The sequence below is a fragment of the Bufo bufo genome, chromosome 11 (genome assembly GCF_905171765.1).
Source record: "Bufo bufo chromosome 11, aBufBuf1.1, whole genome shotgun sequence".
NCBI classification, from domain to species: domain Eukaryota; kingdom Metazoa; phylum Chordata; class Amphibia; order Anura; family Bufonidae; genus Bufo; species Bufo bufo.
In genome coordinates this window covers 1,584,352-1,598,887 of record NC_053399.1, presented here as the reverse complement: position 1 = coordinate 1,598,887, position 14,536 = coordinate 1,584,352, and the positions used below count along the sequence as shown (strand labels likewise).

Below are 14,536 nucleotides of genomic sequence, written 5' to 3'. Positions count from 1 at the left end.
CAGAATTACTAATCCTATAGACGGAGTAAGCTTAGCCCGGCCTCTAGACCTGCTCTAGAATTACTAATCCTATAGACTGTGTAAGCTTAGCCTGGCCTCTAGACCTGCTCTAGAATTACTAATCCTATAGACGGTGTAAGCTTAGCCCGGCCTCTAGACCTGCTCCAGAATTACTAATCCTATAGACTATGTAAGCTTAGCCCGGCCTCTAGACCTGCTCCAGAATTACTAATCCTATAGACGGAGTAAGCTTAGCCCGGCCTCTAGACCTGCTCCAGAATTACTAATCCTATAGACTGTGTAAGCTTAGCCTGGCCTCTAGACCTGCTCTAGAATTACTAATCCTATAGACGGTGTAAGCTTAGCCCGGCCTCTAGACCTGCTCCAGAATTACTAATCCTATAGACAGAGTAAGCTTAGCCCGGCCTCTAGATCTGCTCCAGAATTACTAATCCTATAGACGGTGTAAGCTTAGCCCGGCCTCTAGACCTGCTCCAGAATTACTAATCCTATAGACTATGTAAGCTTAGCCCGACCTCTAGACCTGCTCTAGAATTACTAATCCTATAGACGGTGTAAGCTTAGCCCGGCCTCTAGACCTGCTCCAGAATTACTAATCCTATAGACGGTGTAAGCTTAGCCCGGCCTCTAGATCTGCTCCAGAATTACTAATCCTATAGACGGAGTAAGCTTAGCCCGGCCTCTAGATCTGCTCCAGAATTACTAATCCTATAGACGGAGTAAGCTTAGTGTAGAAACCCTAGATGATCCAAATTACGCCCCTTTTTTAGAGAGATTTTTGGCACAGATAATTTTGTAAATCTGGACCAGTCTTTTTGACTGTTGGTGATTTTTCATGTCAGTACATTTAAAAAGAGAGATACCTAAAATCCTGCAGATTTCACACTGGTTACTAGGCCTCATTAAATTTGACGATTAACTATTCAGATAAAGATCACATCATCATGACAGGCATGATCACAATGACCGATATCACAGAATCCTTGATTCACAATAGTTTTCTCTCAGCTTATCTACTCTCCCTCCCTGCACAATGAGGTCCCCTCCTGTCCACGGTGGCTGCTCTCCAAGTACAGGCAGTCTTGACATATTTTAGGCCTCGTGGCCAGTGTGAAAACTTTTAATACACAGGGACATTTATTTTCTGAAGACACCTTCCCTTTAATAGTGGGTGCTGGGCTGGGCCCAGTAGTAGAGCCCAGCTTTAGGATACTGGCACACTGTAACGCTACAGGGGCAGTGAGAGGGAATGCCCATGCCATACGAGCAGCCTGCGCTGCCTGCCCTACCCGCTCGCTCTCCTCCTCATCCAGAGCTTCCTTCTTCACGTCTTGATCTGGCTCAGCACTCGGTTCAGAATCCTCCATTTCAACCTGAGGAAAAAGACATGTCCGGATTAATCCTGAAGGGGCGGCTGCCCGGACCCCACATAACACCGACGACAGGACCCCCTCCTTCACTCCGCAGCCTGCCCTCTGGAATCACGCCTGGATCAAGTCCTCTCCATCTCCGGGACATCCATGACACTGGTCATGGTGGAAACCACTGGTCATTACTGGTACAGACAGCCCACCTCTTACCATTACTGCTTACAGCTAGCAGAGCTATTATAACTGGGAGCCACAGCTAGCAGAGCTATTATAACTGGGAGCCACAGCTAGCAGAGCCATTATAACTAGGGCCCACAGCTAGCAGAGCCATTATAACTAGGGCCCACAGCTAGCAGAGCTATTATAACGAGGGCCCACAGCTAGCAGAGCTATTATAACTAGGGCCCACAGCTAGCAGAGCTATTATAACTAGGGCCCACAGCTAGCAGTGCTATTATAACTAGGGCCCACAGCTAGCAGAGCTATTATAACGAGGGCCCTCAGCTAGCAGAGCTATTATAACGAGGGCCCTCAGCTAGCAGTGCTATTATAACTAGGGCCCACAGCTAGCAGTGCTATTATAACTAGGGCCCACAGCTAGCAGAGCTATTATAACGAGGGCCCTCAGCTAGCAGAGCTATTATAACTAGGGCCCACAGCTAGCAGAGCCATTATAACTAGGGCCCACAGCTAGCAGTGCTATTATAACGAGGGCCCACAGCTAGCAGAGCTAATATAACGAGGGCCCACAGCTAGCAGAGCTATTATAACTAGGGCCCACAGCTAGCAGAGCTATTATAACTAGGGCCCACAGCTAGCAGTGCTATTATAACTAGGGCCCACAGCTAGCAGAGCTATTATAACGAGGGCCCTCAGCTAGCAGAGCTATTATAACGAGGGCCCTCAGCTAGCAGAGCTATTCTAACTAGGGCCCACAGCTAGCAGAGCTATTATAACTAGGGCCCACAGCTAGCAGAGCTATTATAACTAGGGCCCACAGCTAGCAGAGCTATTATAACTAGGGCCCACAGCTAGCAGAGCTATTATAACTAGGGCCCGCAGCTAGCAGAGCTATTATAACGAGGGCCCACAGCTAGCAGAGCTATTATAACTAGGACCTACAGCTAGCAGAGCTATTCTAACTAGGGCCCACAGCTAGCAGAGCTATTCTAACGAGGGCCCACAGCTAGCAGAGCTATTATAACTAGGGCCCACAGCTAGCAGAGCTATTATAACTAGGGCCCGCAGCTAGCAGAGCTATTATAACTAGGGCCCGCAGCTAGCAGAGCTATTATAACGAGGGCCCACAGCTAGCAGAGCTATTATAACGAGGGCCCACAGCTAGCAGAGCTATTATAACGAGGGCCCACAGCTAGCAGAGCTATTATAACGAGGGCCCACGGCTAGCAGAGCTATTCTAACGAGGGCCCACAGCTAGCAGAGCTATTATAACTAGGACCTACAGCTAGCAGAGCTATTATAACTGGGAGCCACAGCTAGCAGAGCCATTATAACTAGGGCCCACAGCTAGCAGAGCTATTATAACTAGGACCTACAGCTAGCAGAGCTATTCTAACTAGGGCCCACAGCTAGCAGAGCCATTATAACTAGGGCCCACAGCTAGCAGAGCCATTATAACTAGGGCCCACAGCTAGCAGAGCTATTATAACGAGGGCCGGCAGAAGACGCAGGAGATCCAGCATGCAGCCTTCTGAGCACAAGAAGCCGCCTTGAGGAGAGCAATACAGAAAGGAAGAGCGCAGACTGGGGAGATGAGCGCAGGCGTGTGCGACGGGCAGAGGACGCTCAATGCCAGGTGTCTGCAGCACAAGGAGGGACAGACGCTCACGGTCCTGCTGGATTACAGAACACGATTTTTCAGGGACTGCGTTCCTAAGATGACACCAGACAAACCTCTTCAATGGCGGCATCCTGAAGCAGAGAGCGGATATCCAGACGGATCATGTGTCGTGGAGCCGGCTCCCAGTTATCAGCCATCTGAAAACGGAGGTGAAGAAGATGACATGACCCATAATACGCAGAGGTACAAGGCGCGAGGCCAAGGACTAGGGATCGACCGATTATCGGTTTGGCCAATATTATCGGCCGATATTGAGGATTTTGAACGTTATCGGTATCGGCATCTATTTTGCTGATATACCGATAACGTATTGGGAACACAGAACGCGCTGAGAGCAGCGCGTTCTGTGTTCCCTCCGCAGCACAGGGGAGAAGGAGGAGAAGGAAGCAGTGTCTCCTCCCCCTGTGATGCTGCCGCTGCCTCCAATGACAGGACGGAAGACAAGAGGAGGGGAGGGGCTGTGGCCGCCGCTCCACCAATGAAGATGAGTCTTTCATTAATTCAAATACAGGAGGCGGGAGCTGCAGAATCACATAGCCGGCTCCCGGCCTCTATGAACGGCAGCTGCGTTCCGCGGTAGTTAACCTCTTAGGTGCCGCGGATCGCAGCTACCGCTCATAGAGGTCGGGAGCCGGCTATGTGATTCTGCAGCCAGCTCCCGCCTCCTGTATGTGAAAGAGAGGTATCTTCATTGGTGGCGCAGTGCGCCCCCCCCCTCAAGCAGTGCGCCCCCCATCCCAATAGTAAAAACATTGGTGGCGCAGTGCGCCCCCCCCCCCCCCCTCAAGCCCCCTAGTATTAGTCATTGGTGGCGCAGTGCGCCCCCCATCCCAATAGTAAAAACCTTGGAGGCGCAGTGCGCCCCCCCCCCCCCCAGTTCTAATCATTGGTGGCAGTGGCCACAGGATCCCCTCTCCCCTGCTCCTCCGATCGGAGCCCCAGCAGTGTAAGCCTGGGGCTCCGATCGGTTACCATGGCAGCCAGGACGCTATTGAAGCCCTGGCTGCCATAGTCAGCTCCATGCTGCACAGAGCACAGGGCAGCAGGGAGAGTGCGAGATCCTATTCACTCTGATAGAGATCTATCAGGGTGAATGGGACAAGGGTTCTAGTCCCTAAGGGGGCTAAAAGTTAGTAAAAAAAAAAAAAAACACAAAAATTTTAGTATAAATGAAAAAGAAGATTTACAAAAAAAATTAAATAATAATACACGTTAACAATAAACATTAATTTTCAGCAGATTTGTGTAGGAAATTTTTTTTTTTCCTCAAAAATAAAAATACCCAGAATATCGGTATAAATTATCGGCTATCGGCCTGAAAGTTGACAAATTATCGGTATCGGCCCTAAAAAATCAATATCGGTCGATCCCTACCAAGGACCCGTCCCGCACCTTATTAATCTCCTTCAGCTTGCGTCCATGCACGTTTCTCTTGGCACACGTCTGAATGTCTGCAGAGATTTCCGCCAAGTAAACCTGGAACAGAAAGTCATGTCAAATGTCAGGCAGTGCGAGTGCAGAGGTGTCTGTGAGCCTGCCCCTTCTATATACAGAGGCTGACCGCTCCCTGCTGAACCTGCCCCTTCTATATACAGAGGCTGATCGCTCCTCGCTGAATGACGAGCCTGCCCCTTCTATATACAGAGGCTGACCGCTCCCTGCTGAACCTGCCCCTTCTATATACAGAGGCTGATCGCTCCTCGCTGAATGACGAGCCTGCCCCTTCTATATACAGAGGCTGACCACTCCCCGCTGAATGACGAGCCTGCCCCTTCTATATACAGAGGCTGATGGCTCCCTGCTGAACCTGCCCCTTCTATATACAGAGGCTGATCGCTCCTCGCTGAATGACGAGCCTGCCCCTTCTATATACAGAGGCTGACCACTCCCCGCTGAATGACAAGCCTGCCCCTTCTATATACAGAGGCTGACCACTCCCCGCTGAATGACAAGCCTGCCCCTTCTATATACAGAGGCTGACCACTCCCCGCTGAATGACGAGCCTGCCCCTTCTATATACAGAGGCTGACCGCTCCTCGCTGAATGACAAGCCTGCCCCTTCTATATACAGAGGCTGACCACTCCCCGCTGAATGACGAGCCTGCCCCTTCTATATACAGAGGCTGACCACTCCCCGCTGAATGACGAGCCTGCCCCTTCTATATACAGAGGCTGACCACTCCCCGCTGAATGACGAGCCTGCCCCTTCTATATACAGAGGCTGACCGCTCCCTGCTGAATGACGAGCCTGCCCCTTCTATATACAGAGGCTGACCGCTCCTCGCTGAATGACAAGCCTGCCCCTTCTATATACAGAGGCTGCCCGCTCCCCGCTGAATGACGAGCCTGCCCCTTCTATATACAGAGGCTGACCGCTCCTCGCTGAATGACAAGCCTGCCCCTTCTATATACAGAGGCTGACCACTCCCCGCTGAATGACGAGCCTGCCCCTTCTATATACAGAGGCTGACCACTCCCCGCTGAATGACGAGCCTGCCCCTTCTATATACAGAGGCTGACCGCTCCCTGCTGAATGACGAGCCTGCCCCTTCTATATACAGAGGCTGACCGCTCCCTGCTGAATGACGAGCCTGCCCCTTCTATATACAGAGGCTGACCACTCCCCGCTGAATGACGAGCCTGCCCCTTCTATATACAGAGGCTGACCGCTCCCTGCTGAACCTGCCCCTTCTATATACAGAGGCTGATCGCTCCTCGCTGAATGACGAGCCTGCCCCTTCTATATACAGAGGCTGACCACTCCCCGCTGAATGACAAGCCTGCCCCTTCTATATACAGAGGCTGCCCGCTCCTCGCTGAATGACGAGCCTGCCCCTTCTATATACAGAGGCTGACCACTCCCCGCTGAATGACAAGCCTGCCCCTTCTATATACAGAGGCTGACCGCTCCCCGCTGAATGACGAGCCTGCCCCTTCTATATACAGAGGCTGATGGCTCCCCGCTGAATGACAAGCCTGCCCCTTCTATATGCAGAGGCTGACCGCTCCTCGCTGAATGACAAGCCTGCCCCAGCCTGCCCCTTCTATATACAGAGGCTGACCACTCCCCGCTGAATGACAAGCCTGCCCCTTCTATATACAGAGGCTGACCACTCCCCGCTGAATGACGAGCCTGCCCCTTCTATATACAGAGGCTGACCACTCCCCGCTGAATGACAAGCCTGCCCCTTCTATATACAGAGGCTGACCACTCCCCGCTGAATGACGAGCCTGCCCCTTCTATATACAGAGGCTGATGGCTCCCCGCTGAATGACAAGCCTGCCCCTTCTATATACAGAGGCTGACCGCTCCTCGCTGAATGACAAGCCTGCCCCTTCTATATGCAGAGGCTGACCACTCCCCGCTGAATGACAAGCCTGCCCCTTCTATATACAGAGGCTGCCCGCTCCTCGCTGAATGACGAGCCTGCCCCTTCTATATACAGAGGCTGACCACTCCCCGCTGAATGACAAGCCTGCCCCTTCTATATACAGAGGCTGACCACTCCCCGCTGAATGACGAGCCTGCCCCTTCTATATGCAGAGGCTGACCACTCCCCGCTGAATGACGAGCCTGCCCCTTCTATATACAGAGGCTGACCACTCCCCGCTAAATGACTAGCCTGCCCCTTCTATATACAGAGGCTGACCACTCCCCGCTGAATGACTAGCCTGCCCCTTCTATATACAGAGGCTGACCACTCCCTGCTGAATGACGAGCCTGCCCCTTCTATATACAGAGGCTGACCGCTCCCTGCTGAATGACGAGCCTGCCCCTTCTATATGCAGAGGCTGACCACTCCCCGCTGAATGACGAGCCTGCCCCTTCTATATACAGAGGCTGATGGCTCCTCGCTGAATGACAAGCCTGCCCCTTCTATATACAGAGGCTGCCCGCTCCCCGCTGAATGACGAGCCTGCCCCTTCTATATACAGAGGCTGATCGCTCCTCGCTGAATGACAAGCCTGCCCCTTCTATATACAGAGGCTGACCGCTCCCTGCTGAATGACAAGCCTGCCCCTTCTATATACAGAGGCTGACCACTCCCCGCTGAATGACGAGCCTGCCCCTTCTATATACAGAGGCTGACCACTCCCCGCTGAATGACGAGCCTGCCCCTTCTATATACAGAGGCTGACCGCTCCCTGCTGAACCTGCCCCTTCTATATACAGAGGCTGCCCGCTCCTCGCTGAATGACGAGCCTGCCCCTTCTATATACAGAGGCTGACCACTCCCCGCTGAATGACAAGCCTGCCCCTTCTATATACAGAGGCTGACCACTCCCCGCTGAATGACAAGCCTGCCCCTTCTATATACAGAGGCTGACCACTCCTCGCTGAATGACGAGCCTGCCCCTTCTATATACAGAGGCTGACCACTCCCCGCTGAATGACTAGCCTGCCCCTTCTATATACAGAGGCTGACCACTCCCCGCTGAATGACGAGCCTGCCCCTTCTATATACAGAGGCTGACCACTCCCCGCTGAATGACGAGCCTGCCCCTTCTATATACAGAGGCTGACCGCTCTAGGAGTCACAGTCCCCGCTGAACAAGAGAAAAAGGAAACGCGTGCGTGCCCAAGACTGCTGCGGTCAATGACACAGCACCCACTACAGGCTATAAGATATACTGCACCTCAAATCCTTTAGTCTTGGCTGCGCTCCAGAACTGCTCAAAGTGACGCACACGGTCATGGATGCTGTCCAGGATGATGAATGGGAAGAAGCCGTCATCCAGGGTCTTTTTGAAGGTCTTTAACATGCCACTGCGGTATGTATCCTCCATTTCTGCCTCATACTCATATTCCATAACCTTCAGGAACATACAGAGCTGGTGTTACAGGGCAAGTCGTGTGCTACAGGCACCGCTCAGGCCACTAACTCACCTTTCTTATTACTTTCTTGCCAGACTCTGGATCTTTCTCGGTCTTCTCTACTTCAGTCATGAAATAGTCATCAAGGCTGAGGACTCGAGGAGCAGATCCCCCACACTCCACCTCTTTATCCTGAGTGTGAATAGATAGTAGGGGGCTCATGAGGAGAACGAGTCAAGAACATGAAGACATCGGCCGCAGAACATTATCTCACCCTGATCAGCTTGGCAACGTGCGTCTTTCCACTTCCAGGCAAACCTCTCATGATAACGACAATCTAAAGCAAAGACAAAGCAAATATTGAGACCACCTTGAGGATTCGGATAGAGGAGACAGAAGAATATCCACTTACCCGCTCAGGTCTTGTGCCACGGCCCGGCTTCTTCAGAAGGTCATCCACATTTTTAGTCTCTGGCTTTTTCTCTGGAGGAAGGGGCGCAGGGGGAGGAATCCCCGACCTCTCTTCTGGGTAAGGCCTACGACCGGCTGTTAGGAGGAGAAGGAAGATGTTTTACAGCCCGACCACCATACTGAGTAGTCTTCTAGATGACCAGGGACTTTCTAACCTCCAAAGGCAGGTGGTGGTGCCTCGTAGGATGACCGCTCTGGCTTCCGCTCATAGGAGGGTTTGTCAGTACCACTACGACGACTTGAGCCATCTTTATCCCGATAAGACGAGGACCTGCAGACACAGCATACACATGAGCACTCCACCTAAGACAGCCGATTTCACCATCTAGCCACCATTTACCTGTCTTCACGTGAGTGACGATCACGGTCAAAGCGCTCTCGGTCATGGTCTCCTCGGTCCCTGTGCGTATCTGTACGATCCCGCTCTCTCTCGCGCTCATAGCCCCGACGGTCCAGGTGCTTACTACTCTGCCTTTCAAAGTATGGATCCTGGTCCCTGAGGTCTCGGTCATAGCAATCAATCAAATAGTCTAGAGAAAGAGATTGTGCCCAGTCATTGCATCCATTACTGCCAGGCGGGCCACCTCACTTGCTTTCCACATCCACACAGGTGAGCTCCATTTCCAGACTTAAAGGGTTTCTGTCACCCCGCAAAACTCATTTTTTTTTTTTGGATAGTTAGATTCTTCATAGTGCGATATAGGAGAATATAATGCTCTTACTTACCTTCACGCGGCCGATTCTTTATAAAACGAACTTTTATAATATGTAAATGAGGGCTCTACCAGCAAGTAGGGCGTCTACTTGCTGGTAGCTGCTGCAGAAATCCGCCCCCTCGCCGTGTTGATTGACAGGGCCAGCCGTGATCTCCTCCTCCGGCTGGCCCTGTCAGTAATTCAAAAATCGCGCGCCTCGCGTCATTCGGCGCAGGCGCTCTGAGATGAGGAGGCTCGTATCCTCAGCACTCCCTCAGTGCGCCTGCGCCGATGACATCACCGAAAGAGAAGACGTCATCGGCGCAGGCGCACTGAGGGAGTGCTGAGGAGACGAGCCTCCTCATCTCAGAGCGCCTGCGCCGAATGACACGAGGCGCGCGATTTTTGAATTACTGACAGGGCCGGCCGGAGGAGGAGATCACGGCTGGCCCTGTCAATCAACACGGCGAGGGGGCGGATTTCTGCAGCAGCTACCAGCAAGTAGACGCCCTACTTGCTGGTAGAGCCCTCATTTACATATTATAAAAGTTCGTTTTATAAAGAATCGGCCGCATGAAAGTAAGTAAGAGCATTATATTCTCCTAAATCGCACTAAGAGGAATCTAACTATCCAAAAAAAAAAAAAATGAGTTTTGCGGGGTGACAGAAACCCTTTAAGCCTCATGCACATGACCGTAGTTCGGGTCCGCAGCCGAGCCGCAGTTTTTTCGGCTCGGGTGCGGACCCATTCACTTCAATGGGGCCACAAAACATGCGGACAGCAATCCGTGTGCTGTCCGCATCCTTTGCTCCATTCCGTGGCCCCGCAAAAAAAATAAAAAATATAGCATGTCCTATTCTTGTCCATTTTGCAGACAAGAAAGGAGATTTTTTGTGAAACTCACCTGTAAAATCTTTTTCTCGTCTTTTCCATTGGGGGACACAGACCATGGGTATAGCTTAGGAGGTATTAGTAGGAGGGACACTATGCATATATAAAAGAGAGCTCCTCCTCCTCGGGCTATACCCCCAGGCTCCACCAGGAGGAACTCAGGCGTTGCAAAAGCAGTAGGAGAATGAGACAAGAAAAAGTAATAATGGAAGCCATCAGACCAAAGCCTATGAGGTCCAACCACAACAGAACTGAAAACCCCTCCTGCAACAGGCAGAATAGGTGGGAGTTGTGTCCCCCAATGCAAAAGACGAGAAAAAGATTTTACAGGTGAGTTTCCCCCAAAAAATCTCCTTTTCTCGTACTTTTTTCCATTGGGGGACACAGACCATGGGACGTCCCAAAGCAGTCCATGGGGTGGGAAAAAATATCAGCACCGCCAGGAGGAACGTCCAACGGTCAAACAGGAACCACAGCCTGCAAAACCCTGCGGCCAAAGACAGCATCAGCCGAAGCCAGCGAATGCAACCGATAGAACCTCGTAAAAAGGTATGTAAGGACGACCAGGTGGCCGCCTTACACAGCTGAGAAGCAGAGGCACGATTGCGCCTTGCCCAGGAAGCTCCCACCGCCCTAGTGAAGTGAGCGGCAATCCGAGCCGGGGGAACCTTACCACGAGCGCGATAAGCCGCGGAGATAGCCGAGCGGATCCATCGCGCCACGGCGACCTTGGAGGCCGCCAGACCCTTACGAGGTCCCTCGGGAATCCCAAAGAGGGAGTCTGAACGGCGGAGGGAGGCGGTAGCCGTCAGATACACCCTCAGGGCCCGGACGACATGCAGGAAATGGAGAGCACGTTCCTTGGGGTTTGACAGAAAAGGACAAAAGGAGGGCAGGACAAGATCCTTGTGGAAGGGAGAGACCACCTTGGGCAAAAAGGAGGGAACTGGACGGAGCACAACCTTATCCTGGTGAAAAACCAGAAAAGGCTCCTGGCAGGAAAGAGCGGCCAGCTCCGATACCCGCCTAATGGGAGATGTGGCCACAAGGAAGACCACTTTCCAGGTGAGAAAAGTCAGGGAGACCTCCCTCAGAGGCTCAAGGGGGCCGTCTGCAGAGCGCGCAGGACCAAATTGAGATCCCAAGGAGGCAAAGGGGGAACATACGGGGGAACTGAATGTGCCACCCCCTGAAGAAAAGTCCTCACAGGACCCAGGAGAGCAAGGGACCTCTGAAAAAAAGACGGCCAGAGCCGAAACCTGACCTTTCAGGGAGCTCAGTGACAGTCCCATCTCAAGCCCGGACTGAAGAAAAAACAGCACCATAGGGATGGAAAAACGAAGGGGAGGGAACCCCGAGCTCTCACAAAGAGTCAGGAAGGCCTTCCAGGTACGATAGTAAATCCGGGAGGAAGCCGGCTTCCTCGCACTGATCATGGTTCTAATCACTGAATCCGAGAACCCCTTCTTCCTAAGGATGGCGGCTTCAACAGCCACGCCGTTAAATGAAGAGACCGTAAATTCCGGTGGAAGAGCGGACCCCGAGACAGTAGATCCTCTCTGTCGGGAAGAGGCCATGGGGCACCCGCCAGCATCCGAGCCACGTCTGAGACCCATGCGCGGCGAGGCCACTCTGGGGCGATGAGAACGGTCGGAATCCCTTCCGCCTCGATCTTGCGTTGTAGCAGAGGAAGCGGAGGGAAGACATAGAGGAGGCTGAAGTCCTGCCACGGAGACACCTGCGCGTCCACCCCGTACGCCTTCGGATCCCGGGCGTGAGCCAGGAACACCGGGAGCTTGTTGTTGAGCCTGGACGCCATCAAGTCCACATCCGGACGGCCCCACCGGCGGCAGACGACTTTGAATACATCTGGATGCAGAGACCACTCGCCTGGATCCACCTTGTTGCTGCTTAGAAAGTCCGCTGTCCAGTTGTCTACTCCTGGAATGTACACCGCTGACAACACCGGAACGTGCGACTCCGCCCACAGCAGAATCCTCGTCACCTCCTGCATCACCATCCGGCTGCGGGTCCCGCCTTGATGGTTCATGTAAGCCACGGCCGTGGCATTGTCCGACTGAATCCTCACCGGGAGGCCCGCAAGGAGAGGAGTCCAATGGGAGAGGGAGTGGAAAATCACCCTCAGCTCCAGAATGTTGATCAGAAGGCGAGACTCTGCCGCCGACCAAACCCCCTGAACCGTGCGAGACTGGAGAACGCCGCCCCAACTCAGGAGGCTGGCATCGGTGGTGACGATCGTCCAGGAGAACGGGAGGAAGGATCTTCCTGACCTCAGGTTCATCGGGGACAGCCACCAAGGGAGAGCTGCCCGAACCCGCTGCGACAGGCTGATGCGATCGTCCAGACCACGAGAGGTCTTGTCCCAGAGGGAAAGGATCTCCTGTTGTAACAAACGAGTGTGAAACTGGGCATATGGAACGGCCTCGAAAGAGGCCACCATAAGACCCAGGGCCCGTATGGAGAGGTAAGGGGAGCGCAGCAGGTGCGACACTGCCCCCTGGATCTGGGAGGACTTGGAGACTGGCAGGAATACTCTGGCGGTCGAGGTATCCAAAATCATCCCCAGGAAGGGGAGCTTCTGGGACGGGAGGAGAGAGGACTTTGGAACAGTTCGGCTGGCTGATCAATTTCCCAGAGTCTGAGCAGTGATCCGGACGCTGTCCTCGGCCTGCGGAAGCGAGGGGGGCTTTATCAGGATATCGTCCAGATAGGGCAGCAAAGGAATGCCCCTGGTACGAAGAAGCGCCATGAGCGGTGCCAGGATCTTGGTAAAGACCCGAGGGGCGGTCGCTAACCCGAAAGGAAGGGCAACAAACTGATAGTGACAACCACCAATGGCGAAGCGCAGGAATCGTTGGTGAGATTCTGCAATCGGGACATGCAGATAGGCGTCCTGGATGTCTACGGACACGAGGAACTCCCCTAGAAGAAGAGAAACAATAACGGAGCGGAGGGATTCCAATAGAAACCTCCGCACCCGCAGAAACTTGTTGAGCAGCTTCAGATCCAGGATCGGACGCACCGACCCTTCCTTCTTTGGGACCACGAACAGGTTTGAATAGAAAACTGTGCCTTGTTTCTCTGGGGGAACTGGGATAATAACCCCCTTGTGCAGAAGGGAGGAAACTGCCATCAAGAGGTCCGAGGCTCGGGCCGGATCCCCCGGAACGCGAGAAGGGAAAAAATGTTCCGGCGGTCTGGACGCAAATTCTAACTTGTAACCAGATGTTACAATTTCTAGAGCCCAGGCGTCCTGAACATGAGCCCTCCATACCTGCTGATAAAATAGCAGACGACCCCCCACCACGAGGGGTGGGGGCGCCCCTTCATGCGGAAGACTGCTTAGGAGCAGCCGGGCGGGCCGACTGCCCTCGGGTGACAGGAAGGCTGGGGCTTGAAGGAGGGCTTCTTGCGGGAGTCCTGTGACCCTCCTGAGGAGGAAGCAGGCGATGTCCTGCTAGAAGAGAAGCGGCGAAAGGACTGGTATCGGGAACCGGAAGACCTGGTCCGAAAGGGGCGCTTAGACCTAGGCTGGGGAAGATGAGTGCTCTTGCCCCCAGTAGCGGCAGAGATGAACTCATCCAGTTGAGCCCCAAAAAGCCTGGAACCCTCAAGGGGAGGTTAGCAAGGGAACGCTTGGAAGAAGCGTCGGCGTCCCACACCTTCAACCAGACCTCTCTGCGCTGGCTGACTGAGAGGGCTGAAATGCGTGCAAAGAGGGAAGCAATGTCCATGGAAGCTTCGCAAAGGAACTTGGAAGCCTGAGACATCTGGAGGACCAAATCCAGTGTGTCAGCAGACGCATCTTGTTCCGCCAGGTTTTGGTGGTGGCGGCGATGTAACCACACCGAAAGGGCTCTGGCCACCCATGCCGAGGCAGGGACGTGCCCGCCAATGAAAAAATGGACTTGGAAAGAGAGTCCAAGCGCCTGTCTACAGCGTCCTGCAAGGAGGAGCCGTCTAAGACAGGGAGGGCCGTGTTCTTGGCTAATCTGGCCACTGGGGGACCCACCTTAGGGGGAGAAGACCACCTCTCCACACTGTCAGCCGGAAAAGGATAAAGCATATCTATGCGCTTGGTGGCAGAGAACTTTTGATTAGGATGTTCCCAGGCCCTGGATATGAACGCGGAAAATTCCTCATGGACAGGAAAAACGTGGCAGCCTCCGGCTTCTTGGGCGGAAAAAGGGCGAACTCCCGACTAGTGGAAGGAGGAGAATCCCCTTGGAGGTTAAAAGGTGTCACGGACAGCCGCCACTAAGTCAGCCACCATGGTGGAGAGCTTAGGCGAGGGGTCCCGTTCCATGACTTCGTCCGAGCCGGACAATTCCCCTTCAGACTTATGCTCCCTAGGGGGGGGGGGGGGGGGAAGAGTCGTCCGAACGCGCC

General features: G+C 53.4%; 1 protein-coding gene across 1 annotated transcript in view; it reads right to left on the bottom strand.

Annotated features, from left to right (window-relative positions):
- The window catches only part of YLPM1 (YLP motif containing 1), a 63,666-nt gene that overhangs the window by 21,008 nt on the left and 28,122 nt on the right, over positions 1 to 14,536 (bottom strand). The window contains 9 exon segments of the mRNA XM_040412366.1: positions 1,311 to 1,394; positions 3,306 to 3,389; positions 4,645 to 4,728; positions 7,891 to 8,067; positions 8,141 to 8,260; positions 8,343 to 8,405; positions 8,481 to 8,614; positions 8,695 to 8,810; positions 8,880 to 9,069. Of these exon segments, the coding sequence (XP_040268300.1) occupies positions 1,311 to 1,394; positions 3,306 to 3,389; positions 4,645 to 4,728; positions 7,891 to 8,067; positions 8,141 to 8,260; positions 8,343 to 8,405; positions 8,481 to 8,614; positions 8,695 to 8,810; positions 8,880 to 9,069 (1,052 nt within the window).